This window comes from Hypanus sabinus, chromosome 1 (genome assembly GCF_030144855.1).
Source record: "Hypanus sabinus isolate sHypSab1 chromosome 1, sHypSab1.hap1, whole genome shotgun sequence".
NCBI lineage: Eukaryota > Metazoa > Chordata > Chondrichthyes > Myliobatiformes > Dasyatidae > Hypanus > Hypanus sabinus.
In genome coordinates, this window is record NC_082706.1 from 22,775,908 (window position 1) to 22,788,339 (window position 12,432).

General features: G+C 46.4%; 1 protein-coding gene across 2 annotated transcripts in view; it reads left to right on the forward strand.

Moving 5' to 3' along the window:
• The first annotated feature begins 361 nt into the window (after positions 1 to 361).
• The window catches only part of rassf2a (Ras association domain family member 2a), a 39,552-nt gene continuing 27,481 nt past the window's right edge, over positions 362 to 12,432 (forward strand). The window contains exons 1-2 of one of the 2 annotated variants that reach the window (XM_059965608.1): positions 362 to 486; positions 6,591 to 6,664. In XM_059965608.1, the coding sequence (XP_059821591.1) occupies positions 6,603 to 6,664 (62 nt within the window). In that variant the 5' untranslated portion in view covers positions 362 to 486; positions 6,591 to 6,602. Of the gene's footprint in view, positions 487 to 1,097; positions 1,277 to 6,590; positions 6,665 to 12,432 lie in introns of those variants that run through there. The other variant, XM_059965618.1, reaches the window with a different exon arrangement.

Consider the following 12,432-nt stretch of genomic DNA (forward strand, 5'->3'; position numbering starts at 1 on the left):
CTTGACCTTGGCTTTGAACCGTTTGATGATGAAATGACTGTTATTCATTCTATATACAACTGGGATTCCCTGAGGCAGGTCTTGTCCAATGAGGTGACCATAGTACTCAGCAAAATATATTATAAAAGTATGTATTATACATGTATGAATTAGTATATGTATTATAGATTCCTATTTAATGTGCATAATAATTCATTATTAAAGACACCGTGTGTCTTTAACTACCAGCTGACGCATTGGCTCACTGGCTGCACACACACAAGTTCACGTTCATTGGTCCTTTGTCGTCACCGCTATAGGCAACATTGCCAAACGTCGCCAGTCACTGATTGGTCGTTTGGCGCATCAGTCATCCAAAACGCGGCCATCCCCGCAGTTCCTTTAAAAGGAGTCGATGCTATGGCTTGGGACTTCTTCAAGCAGCTTGTCAATCGGGGTCCAACTGCTGACTCACCACATCGCTAGAATAAAGAAGCTTCGAACAAGGTAATAAAGAATGGAAATCTCCCTGCTCGTGTTTAGAATTAAGTTATAGATGGATTCCTCTTTGACCAAAGTCTCGACTCATTTAGGAAAATTAACGAGTGCCGTAAGGTCAGGGTTGCCCTGTAAAATTAACATGTCTGTCTTTCTGAGCATTGCTGCGCCCGGGCACTTCCCAGCTCTTTCAGAAAGGGACGAGCTCCTGGTGTAAATGTACCGATTGCTCTGTTAAATTCACACGCCTTTTTTTTTTAATCAATGCAAGTGGCGTTCTGCCAGGACTCGTTCTGCAGTAAGTACCAAAGCTGGTCTTGGTTTCGGGAGAAGGGTTAACCTTTGCCCTCACAGCTCTTGCACTGTCTTGTCTCTCCTCTTCTCGGGGATCTTGTAGCTGAGGTTACCGGAGGTTATCCAGGGCTTCTGGGGCGACCCTGCCCCTTGCAGTGTTTTGAGGCAGGAGCTAGCGTGGACCGTTTAAGGGAAAATTCTCCGAGCGCACCCAGTGCTGCATGTGATGGCAGCGTCCCAGTTCTTTTTAAATGTCAGCTTTTAATATAAAATCAGAAATGAACTAACTGCGTTCGTTGGTTAAGCTGTGAAATGTAACCTCCTCAAAAACAGCTGTTTCTTTCGACTCCGCGGCGAGGGAGCACATTGTGGTTCGGACGCCGCTGTCAGCCGAGCAGCAGTTCTTGGGATGAAGCACCGGTCCTCCGGACACAGACGGGCCTCTGGTGTTTCCATGGGGAACGGTGGGGGGTCTCCAGACATCTAGTGGACTTGCAAGGCGCAGGTGGGACTGCTGACTAGCTTACTGAGCTGGCTTCCAGGGGGTTTGGAAGCCCGATTTTCTAAACTGTGTGTACTCTGGTCTCGATTACGAAAACAAGAACCCATCCGCCGCGCCACACTTTCCATTGTGTTCCCCCAACTAACTACCTCTGTAACGCGGGATCCCCATTTCTCTGCTGCGGGGGTCGTCCTTGATTCTGCCTCGACTCGATGTTACAACTTGTTTGATTCCTCGACCCAATCTGGCTTTTGCTTTACCGGATCATCCGCTGTCCTCCTTGCCCCTGTTGGGTATGATTGGGCCCAGAACCTCCCCCCCCCCACCCCACACACACACACTTTCTGACAAGTGTAGTTCCTGACCCTCAGCAACAGCTGCCTTGCATTGTAGACTGGTTCAGAGAGAGAGAAATTGTGATTTTTCTTCAACCGTTGATGGATGTTGTACACTGATGATAACTTAGCGTTGCTTACTTAAAGACAAGTTCTCCTAGTTGACTTGGAGTGTAGGTAGATGCTGCATCTCTCTTTGGGCAGCATTGAGCCATGGAGTTTGTCCAGTGCAGACCTACCCTGGAGAGATGGCTGAATTTTCCAAAATACATTTGCTTTATGAAATTAAATGATTTTACAGAGGAAATTGATAGATGATCATGCTTAAATGATGGACTGGTGCATAGGTGGGTGGTGGAAGCGGGTACTCTCTTGATAGTTACTTGGCCAGGTAAGCACTGAGTTACCATGCAGTAGAAGGCTATGGACCAAAACCTGGTAAGTGAGCTTTGTGTAGGTAGTCAGCATCAACACAACTTCTGGCTGAAAACTTCTGTCCTGACGAAGGGTCTCGGCCCAAAACGTTGACAGCGCTTCTCCCTATAGATGCTGCCTGGCCTGCTGCGTTCCACCAGCATTTTGTGTGTGTTGTTGTTTGAATTTCCAGCATCTGCATTTTGCCTCGTGTTCTGGCTGAAAGGCCTGTTTCTGTTCTGCACAGATCTATTGGGGGGGGGCGGTATGAAGCAACAACTGGGGATATTAGTGCATAACTAAATTGAAGAGGTTCGGGACAGAGTAGGGAATACTTTTCCTCCCAGGACTGAGGCTGTGGAACCAGGATTAGCATTAGCATGAAGACCTGTCAGTTCTTTAAAAGCAGTTCAGGAAAGTAGTGATTGCATAGGGGATGGGGTAATGTAGATTGGTACCATTGCATGAACAGTGTAAACGCCAACAAAGACTGTTTGAATGGAGTTGCCAGTTGCCAGGGGTTGGAATTTTTGTTCATAGTATGAAGCAATGAGTGGTTTGCCACCCAGTCCCACAGTCAGTTTCTGGGCCTCAACCAGGGAGTGACTTCAATCGTAGCAATCTGATTTTAACAAAACCATTTCTGGCATGTCTTTGGCAGACTAAACAGCCCTCTTTTCTGCTGTGAGTCACATAATTCAATTGCATTCTATTTTTAACATTTGAAAATGTATTTCCCCAAGGGAAATATTATATCAACCATTTCCAAGTTGTATAATGTCTCTTCTGAAATTTGACAGCTTTTCCTTGTACCTAGCTTAATTTTCTGTGTCAGAGGTGCACATTCATTTTGGGATGGTGTAAGTGAACCTAGATCTGGTTGCCCTGGGGCAAACTTACTTGGATCCTGGGACAGCCAAATCATCCCCTGACAATACTGAATTGGGAACCCAATCAGCTAAGATGCTACCTTGCCTTACTTTCTTCTGTTTGCACCCAGATGTCTCCATATATGCTGAACACTCTCCTCCAACCATGGAGCAGGTCCGCATTGAGCCTATGTTTACTGGTGTTCATCTCTCTCCAGAACCCACCATAGTCTCAACTCTTAGCACAACATTGTAATGTACTTTGGGTCTTGGCTGCAAAGCCATCTTGATGCCCAGACCTTTGGTTCTCAAGTGGTGTTAATACATTGACACTTGGGTTATGTTTGACATGCACTGTGGAGTAATCTGTCCCTAAGACTGAAAAAAACCCCATAAGGCTTCTATTGTCTCCCCTTTCAAGACATCACAGTGTGCTTCGCTATCAACTTTTAAAAGTTGTTTCTTGTAAAGCACAGCAATAGTGTGATGATAATTCAGACAGATTCCGGGTGAGAAGCTTCTCCACTGCCTATATTTATCCCTCACCAATATTATCATTATGATAAGTGCAAGAGATTCTGCAGATGCCGGAAATTCAGAGCAACACACTAAATGCTGGAGGAAGTGTGGTACAGTAGCAGAGTGGTTAGCAGAGTGGTTAGCACAGTGCTGTTGCAGCACCAGTGCGCAGGCTCAGTTCTAGCCAGGAGTTCATGTCTCGTCTTAAGAGCAATGATGGGTAGGTGGTAAATGTTAGTCTTGCTCATTCTGAAAGTGATTTCTTTTTAAAAGCGGGAAGGTTAATGTGGTTTATTAAGGTTAGTTCAAAGAGTTAGTGGTTTGCAATCACATACACTGAAATAATAAAAGCACTGCCCACCGACTGAATACAAATTCACACTAATTCAAACGCCAGAAATAACAGGCTGCCTATAGTATATAATGCTGCTTTATACTCGTGCCAGGATTTCAATGTGATTCAACGTCAGGAAAAAGATGACAAATGGCTTTGGGGGATCCCAGCCGTCAGTCGGTCCCACCCCACGATCCTTGCCTTCTCATTTCAGTGTTGTCTGATGAACAGGGTTCAGTTAATTCATTTGGTTCCACTGAGCTGATTTGAGCAAGAATTTTTACTGTTTTGGATTTTGTTATAAGAGCTGAGCGGCTATCCACTGCAAGTGCCTGGCAGGCTGGGGCTCAGGATCGATCGGCACTGCTGAGTCTGCGGAGGACGTGACTTGGCTTGAGTACCAGACACAGCTGGGACGAATGACTACAGCAGCAGCCGTGCAATTGTAGAGTGGTGCAAAGTCAGCTGATCACTTCCTTAAAATACAGGAAGACATTCAGTAAATGAGGATCCGAAAGCTGTGTGCGTTTGCCCATCTCAGACCAACTGCATATCTGTCATTATGTTTGATGGAGTCTCTCTGCTCCTTGCCTTTTGTTCTTTTGAACTCACTTCTGTTCCCTTTATCCTGGTGTTGGTGGTCTGGATAACTCTTCCAGCCAGAGCATATGGAAGCAAAGTGTCTCTGTTAGCGGGTTGGAAACCCAGACGGTTGCACAAATGATCCACAGTTTAACTCTCCCCACAACAGCTGGGAAGCTAACATTTGGTTAATCAACTTTTTTTCTGCAAAAAAACAAATCTGGAATTTAAGTATCAGTGAGAGTGGCTGTGAGACAACCAAATCATCTTAAAAACACATCTGGCTTGCATATGTCCTTGGGGAAGGAAAATTGCTGCTTTCATGTGGTTCCAGGCCCACATTAATATAACTGACCCCAAGCTACCCCTGGTGAGCCACTTGGTTCAAGGGTACTTGAGGATGTCAATAAATGTTGGGCATGCTAGTGATGTCTACTTCTGCCCATGTACAACTGTCAACAGATTGGCCTGTTACCCTGAATCGATTTGTTGTGTCACAGGGTGACTTTGTCATGTACTGTATCAGCTCAGCTACCCAGTTTCGCAACACTCAGAACTTTTCTTGACCTAACAAGTGACAGGACTTGCGGCAAAATGCTGGCCGGAATCTTTGTTAAGGATCCCTTGGCAGCGGTACGTGCAAAGGCATGACCCCACTACAGAGGGACCACTGGCCAGAAATCTGTCTTTTTTTAATTGTAAGATATGTGGGTTTCATCTTGTTGTCAAAAAGCAAAAACTGCAGACACTGGAAATCTGAAACCAAAATTAGCAATGGCAGCAACAAGCAATGGCTCAATGGGTCGAGGAGCATCTGAAGAGGTGGCAGGAATGGTTGTTCTGTGTTGAAGCGTTGTTTCAGAACTGTGTGGAGAGGGGTGGTGGCCAGTATAAAGGGGGGGGGGGTTTAGTGAATAGTGATTGGTGAGTTGTGGAAGGGCGGGTTGAGCCTGGTAGCAGAGGGGGAAGGGAGGAGTGGAGACAGGCAAGTGGCTGAAGAATGGTAAACCCGGCAACCTTTTGTGGAAAGAGGAGTTGGGTTAATATTTCAGCTGGAAGGCACTTGTTTGGAAACATCTCCGTGTTTCTGTTTTCACAGGTACTGCCTGACATGCTGAACCCTGCCACCATTCTGCTTAGCCTTGGTATCAGTGTTAATTTCTTGCTTCCAACCCAACACGTGAGCACCCAAAGCTGGGCAGTGGAATGAGGGGGTACCCTGTCAGAGACTGTCTACTGGTGGATGTAGACAATGCCATGTCATTCCCCTTGTGCTATAACAGTTCTGGGGTTGTATAGGTGCTATATTTATCCCTTTATTTAAAGTTCAAAGTACATTTATTATCAAAGTATGTATGCAGTATACCACCCTGAAGTCTGTGTTCCTTACAGACAGTTGTGAGACAAGGTCCATGGGACCAACTCTCCCAAAGAAAAGCAAAATGTCAAACCTTCCAGCCCCTTTGCAAAAAAAAAAACATGCAAATATCAACAAAAAGAATGAGCAAAAGTACAGAATAAAAACACAAAATTACAAGCCATATCTCAGGGCTGTCAACATTTCGGGCTGAGACCCTTCGTCAGGGTCTGTGTTCCACCAGCATTTTGTGTGTGTTGTTGTTTGGATTTCCAGCATCTGCAGATTTCCTCGTGTGAGCCATATCTCAGTACCATTCAGCTCCATGTTCGTTATCTGCAGGCAATTACTCTCCTCTCCAACCTCCTTACTCACACCCCCCTCCCTTTCCATGTTTCCTTGCTCTTTGCAAATACACCCCTCTTACTTCATCCCCTTCTCCTCTCATTTGTCCTCTACCTCTTATTCCCATCTCTTGGCACAAGCTTGGTGCCATGTCACAGCACCAGTAAATGGTTTTGGAGGAGCATGTGATGTTGAGTGCTATGATGAATTCATTTAGTTCTTGGTCTGTAAACTCTACTGAAAGTGCCATTGCCCACTGAGCAGCTCGATGTGGAGCCCAAGGCAGACAGAGACGTATGGTATAACACGGGCTAAGTAAGAAGAATTGTTGATGCTTACTGAAGTGGTATCTTCAATGGTGTTGTCCGTTCCTAGAAGCCACATTCAGAGTTGAAATCTTATAACCATATAACCATATAACAATTGCAGCATGGAAACAGGCAATCTTGGCCCTTCTAGTCCGTGCCGAATCTTGAGAGAGGTCAGCAGACACTTGGAGCATGGTGCCCACTGTTGTTACTACCTTCACTCAATGCCAACATTTTTCTGTCTTTCTCTTCAGAACCGGCCTGTGATGACTGTACCACCCATGATGGAAGATCCTGTTCGCATTGGGGAGGATAAATATATTTCCAAGTGAGTGCATCAGGCAGAAAGGAGGCTCTGAACATGGACTGTGGGCTTCATGTGTGAGGCTGGTGAAGGGGAACGATTGTTTAAGGTTGTAGTTGGAGTGTCAGATAAGAGGGCTGTTTACCCTAAGTGCTACTGAGTTTCTGAAGAGTTGAAACTTTTGCACTCATTCAGCAAGTGGAGTGTGTTCCATCGAACTCCAAGCTCATGTCTTGTAGATGGCCCAGCATGCACTGTTGTAAGGGAAGAGGACGTTGCATGAGAGATGGGTCCATGCGAGTCACTTCTTTCAGATATTCTGATTGGGCATCTAGTGGTGAAGAGGTAAGGTGGTGGTCGTAAATCAGCTGGTGGCCTCCGTGTTGTAGTACTTGGTGGTCACCTTGGCCCCCCTCCTACCCCCTTTGTCACGAGAATGCTGAGGAAGTTGGTGGACGACTTCTGGGGTAACAGGAAACACTGGTCCTCTGCAGCGGTCTTGAGTCTCCCAGTGGGAGAGGGCTGACAGTCAATGGTGTGTGTGTGTACGTACGTGACTGGTGGCTCTCTGCCTCTGGACCCTGCAGAGATTCCTATATGCCAAGCACCCTCCCAGGTGCCTTGTGTTGGTGACATTCTTCTTCCGGAGGGGCTGCTGTCTTCACGAAGAGATGGGGCTAATACCTTGGATGTGCTGCCTTGCAGAGTCTGCCCAGCTTCTATCAGGACCTACTGAGTCTGGAACACGGTTGGCTCAGGCTGGGAGTACCCTCCTCTGGCAGAGGGCAGAGTCATGGCCAACCCTTGCCCTACCTCAACGGATGTTGGTGCAGCTCAGGTGTGTGGACCGACTCAGTCCGAGCTACTTGTTGGGCCCAGGCCCCGCAATCTTATCCGAGAGCCAAGTCCACACAACTTGAGCCGTCTCTCCTTGACAACCACAATCCCATTCAGGGATGCAAGTAGGAGGTACCTCTATGGGCTGCTGCTCCACACCCTCCACTTCCTAGACCTTGTCCACTGTCCCGACATGCCTTGGTGATCTGTCTTTCCACCTGGAGGTGAGGGGGCTCCCCACTGGAAGTCCCTTGATGAGGGAGTTCTTCACTTGCGCCTTGGGGATCTGGGGTGGAGGCTACTGCGTAGAGCAGTCTGTCTGAAAATGGATCTCCCACCAGCATGTCACTTCTGCGGGCTGGAGGAGACCGTGTACCACATGTACACGGAGTGTGTGAGGCTGCAGCCCCTTTTAAGTATCTGCATGGGCTGCTTCTCACCTTCTGGTTGCATTTTAGCCCCTCCCTATTTGTATACGGTCATCCAGTAAGGAGACGGGTGTGGAGGGATGAAGATGCCCTTGTCAACTTGCTCCTGGGGCTGGCAAAAACAGCCATCTGTGGGTCTTGGAAACGGGTGGTGGTGCCCAGGTGGACTGCCTGGTGATGTTTGAGGGGTATGTTCGTGCCCGGGTAAATATTGAGAAGGAACATGCGCAGTCTACGGTGACCTTAGAGGTGTTCTGGGACCACTGGGCTCCGCGGGGGTAATTGCCATCATTGATAAAGATGGAAACATTTTGGTTTATTGTGTATTGTCTATTTGTAGTGAAGTAATTGTGTTAGTCACTGTTTTGTATAAATAACACTGAATTTATAATAAAGATATTTTGTATGTCTTCTAGTCAGCATGGTGTGAGCTACAGGGGAAACTGCAGATGGTGGTACTCTCTTACCTGTGAAGTCTTCATCTTTCCAAATAGTCGGTTTGGAAGGCATGTATGCAATAAATTGTTGTGCATAACTGTAGCTCATTGTGCAGCGCTGTCAGTGGTGAAGGGAATGAATGGTGGATGGGGTGCCAATCCAGCCACTGCTTTCCCTGAATGACATGTACGTCCAGAGACGTGTCGTCAAGGCACTCATCCAGGCAAGTGCAGCGTGTTCCTTCACACTCCTGGCTTGGGCCTTGTAAATGGTGGAAAGGCCTTGGCTTTCAGAAGGTGAGTCGCTCACCAAGGGGCACCAAGATCTGACCTACTCTTGTCATTGAGACATTTATATTGGTGTCCTGCTGAATGTCTGGTCAGTGGTGACCCCCAGGATGTTGATGGTGTGGCTTGGTGAATGTAGGTGGCTAGACTCTGTCTTGTAGGTGGTCACTGTTTGCTACCCAATTGCTTTCTAGTTTATGATGCAATACCGTGGACTGGAATTGTTTCATTTTCCGAAGCCTTGATATTTAATGTGGATTAAGAGCTAGGATTGACTCCTCACACTTCTTCCACTTTCTGAGGCCTCTATCAGTCAGTGTCGACCATGGATACTGTGTCCTAGCTGTCTAGATATGCAAGCCAGGGCAGTACAATATGGAGCGTAAGCTATTGCCCATGTAGCGAGCTCGCCCTCTTCGTGCATCTAATGAACACACAAAGGAATGGCAGAGACTGGTTCAGTTTGACACCAGTAGTGTTACAGGAGTTGCCAGTCAGTGTTGAACTTGACTGCCTTAGGGACTCCAGCTCTGGATCGTTCCCTCTGGGTTTACTCCAGAAGCCTTCTCCACATGTGGGTGTAGCCTCCAGGCAGCGGAGGTTCGAGATCATCTAGGAGAAGGAAAAGACTGAACTGCCAACCCTGGCTGATGAGCCCCAGCTGCCCGAAGCAACTGTTTTTAAGGAGCCAGTAATCAAGCTTTGCCCTTTCTCCTGTCAGTACGAGCAGTTCCACCTGGCTTAGTAGTGGAGACCACGAGCTGGACTTGTTGTCAGAGGCTATTTGAGGCGCATGCCATTGGGCAGATTTAATAGGTAGCGGGAGCTTATCTCCTTTGCCACCCCCAGCTATATCAACCTTAAGGAACCCTTCCTCCACCACCTCTACTTAAATCCTACTGGTCACCTTGGCAAAGGTCGCAAGATCTGGGATCATTGCCCAATTTGTGACATCTTACCCAGTGGGTTACTGGGAAACACCAAGGTCCTGGCCCCTGAGCCCCATTCAATTTAAATGCTAGAAGCCATGGTAGTAGATTTCAGAGTTGTGAAATGGTTGATTGAACAGCAACCGCCACTTCAGTGGACAGCCAATTAATGTTCTCTGTTTGGGCAAAGAAGGAGTTGCTTTCTGCAGAGGACAGTACGGACATGTCACAGAGCCTAGAACTTGGGGATCCACTTCGCCTCAGCATGTATCAGGCAGGGGCTGTTTACTCTGTAGGGCCATCCAGGACTTTCAAGAAATTGCTGATCTTTGGATTCTAGTGGATGGGAATTAATTATTTGGTCTCTTTATTATGTCCATTTGTTTTCATTTCTTGTAATAGTATTGGGGAAGAATTTTGTTTAGGAGCAGTTTATTTAAATGTGTGAGGCAGGACAGGGTGAGAAATTGCTTTTCAAGCTTCAGACATACATTCTATCAATCAACAACTGAGGGGCTGAATGGTCGTCTCTCAGGATGTAAGTTTCCAATACAGTGGATACTGGTTAACAGGGCCATCAGTTAATCTGGGTAGTTGCTTATGTGGGACAACTCTTAAAGAGTAAAAGCTAATTGAGATAATGGCTGGGATTGCCTTCATTTATTTGGGATACTATGCAGCTTAACTGGTACAGGAGACTGTTGCTGAACAGCTTCTAACTAGCATCAGTCGTATGCATTTGTGTGGCCATTTAACACTGTGCCTAGAGTGAACAGTTTTTTAAAATACCACCAGTCATGTGTTTGTGTTTAAAAAGCAGTGACTTTTGTCACTTATAATTGGTGAGAAATGAGCAGTAAGACAACTGTTTTGCTCGCAACAGTTTCAGTATTCAGGCTTGGAGATGCCAGAAACAGCCAGGAGTGAAAATGAAATGAGTTCACTACTTCAAAGAACTGTTAAGAATTTGAAGGTATCAAGAATCAGCTTGGATGTTGAAATAAAACTGGAGATTTGGAGGATGCAATTGTCAAAAGAATTACATGTAGGCAGACCATTATCTTGCACCAGGCCTCTGTGCTGATTTTGTTCATTTATATTCAATGAAAAGAAAATTTCATGGTACACATCGGATGAATCCTGCCATCAGTAATGATCAGGAACTACAGTTTTGTAGGACTGTAGTAGTATTGTTTCTGTTCTTTGTTCTGCATTTTTTTAAATACATAATTTATTACTCAGTTTGTCTTAAGTTTTTAACTATTTCCATGTTAATTGGGACAGCCCAATTAATTGGGCTGAAAAGACTGGTCCTGATGTGTCCCAATGAACTGGACTTCACTGTATATGGATTTTGAGTCAGGTAAGGATTAGGCCAGGAGCCTGTTGGTCTTTGGAGTGGAATAACCTGCTGGCAACGACTGTCCAGGAGAAGCATGGTGATTGCAGGGGGGGGGAGGAGCTAGGCCCCAGAGGAGAGTGGCCTCGTTCCAGGCAGTGAAAACTGAGGGGGTGGGGGGGCAGCTGTCTGGCCAGGGAGTTGTGTTTTCTTAAAACAACTAATGTTACTGATGAACCATCTCTTTTCTGGGATTTTACCCATGAAAGTACACAGCAGTTCCTTAAATCAGAGATTAGAGTTCCCCCTTTTTTTTAGTTGTTGTACTGAGCTCACACAGGCGTCTGTATTCAGTGCTTCTGAACCACCTGCTCTGTGGGATGAGCCTTCAGAAAGCACAGCCCTGAAAACTGATCGAGCAACTCCATCAGCTGCTCTTTGTCTGCTCCCCAGCTCCCGGGCAACAGCTGACATCACTGCCTATTTCTTTTGTAACAAGGTCTCAAAGCCAGGGGCCATTTGATTTTCATACCTCATAATCCTGACCTATTGCATCCCCAGTTTTAATTGCTCCACCGTCAGCGGCCGTGTCTTCACAGTCTGGGGCTCCCAGCCTGAGAACTGCACAACCCCCACCCCACAACCTGCATACCATACCACTTTCTAACATTTCCTGAATCGGACGGTGTTCTGATGAAGTGCTTGGATGCATTGTTGTCTAAATGCATTTTGGTGTTTGAGCGTGATGCGGGCGTTCATGATAAATATCTTTCAGCATAGGACAAGAGCAAGTAGTGGGAATGGGCACAATGGAGCACAGGAATGGATGGATGAGCTCAATGACTGTGGCCAGACAAAATCAAATATCTATAATGTTCAGCAGCTTCATATATATGCATATACTATACATACACTTGCGTATTCAGAAGGTCTGGCAAAGAGTGAACAGTTGTTGTTTCAGTCTGAGACCCTTCTTCAGGACTGGGGGAAGGGGGGGCGAGATGGTTGAATTAAAAGTTGGGGGCAAGGGAAAGAGGTCAACTGGAAGGTGATGGATGCAGCCAGCTGGATGGGAAAGCTCAAGGGCTGGAGAAGAAGAGATCTCATAGGAAAGGAGAGTGGACAATAGGAGAAAGGAAAGGAGGAGGGGACCGAGGGGGAAGAAATAAGCAGGTGAGAGGAAGCAAAAAATCGGAGTGGGGAATGGAGGAAGAGGAGCAAATGTTCCTCATATGTTAACCCCTTATTCCTGGAATCATCCTCATGAACCTCCTTTGGACTCCCTCCAGTGACAACACATCCTTTCTGAGATATGGGGCTTAAGACTTTTGACTGTACTCCAAATGCAACCTGAGTAGTATCTTATAAATACTCAGCACTATCTCCGTGCTTTTGTATTCTATTCCAATTGAAATAAATGCCAACATTGTATTTGCTGTCTTGACCACAGACTCAACCTGTGAATTATCCTTCTGGGGGCCTTTCACAAAGTCCCTCTTCACCTCCGATGTTTGAACCTTTTCCCTGTTTAGGT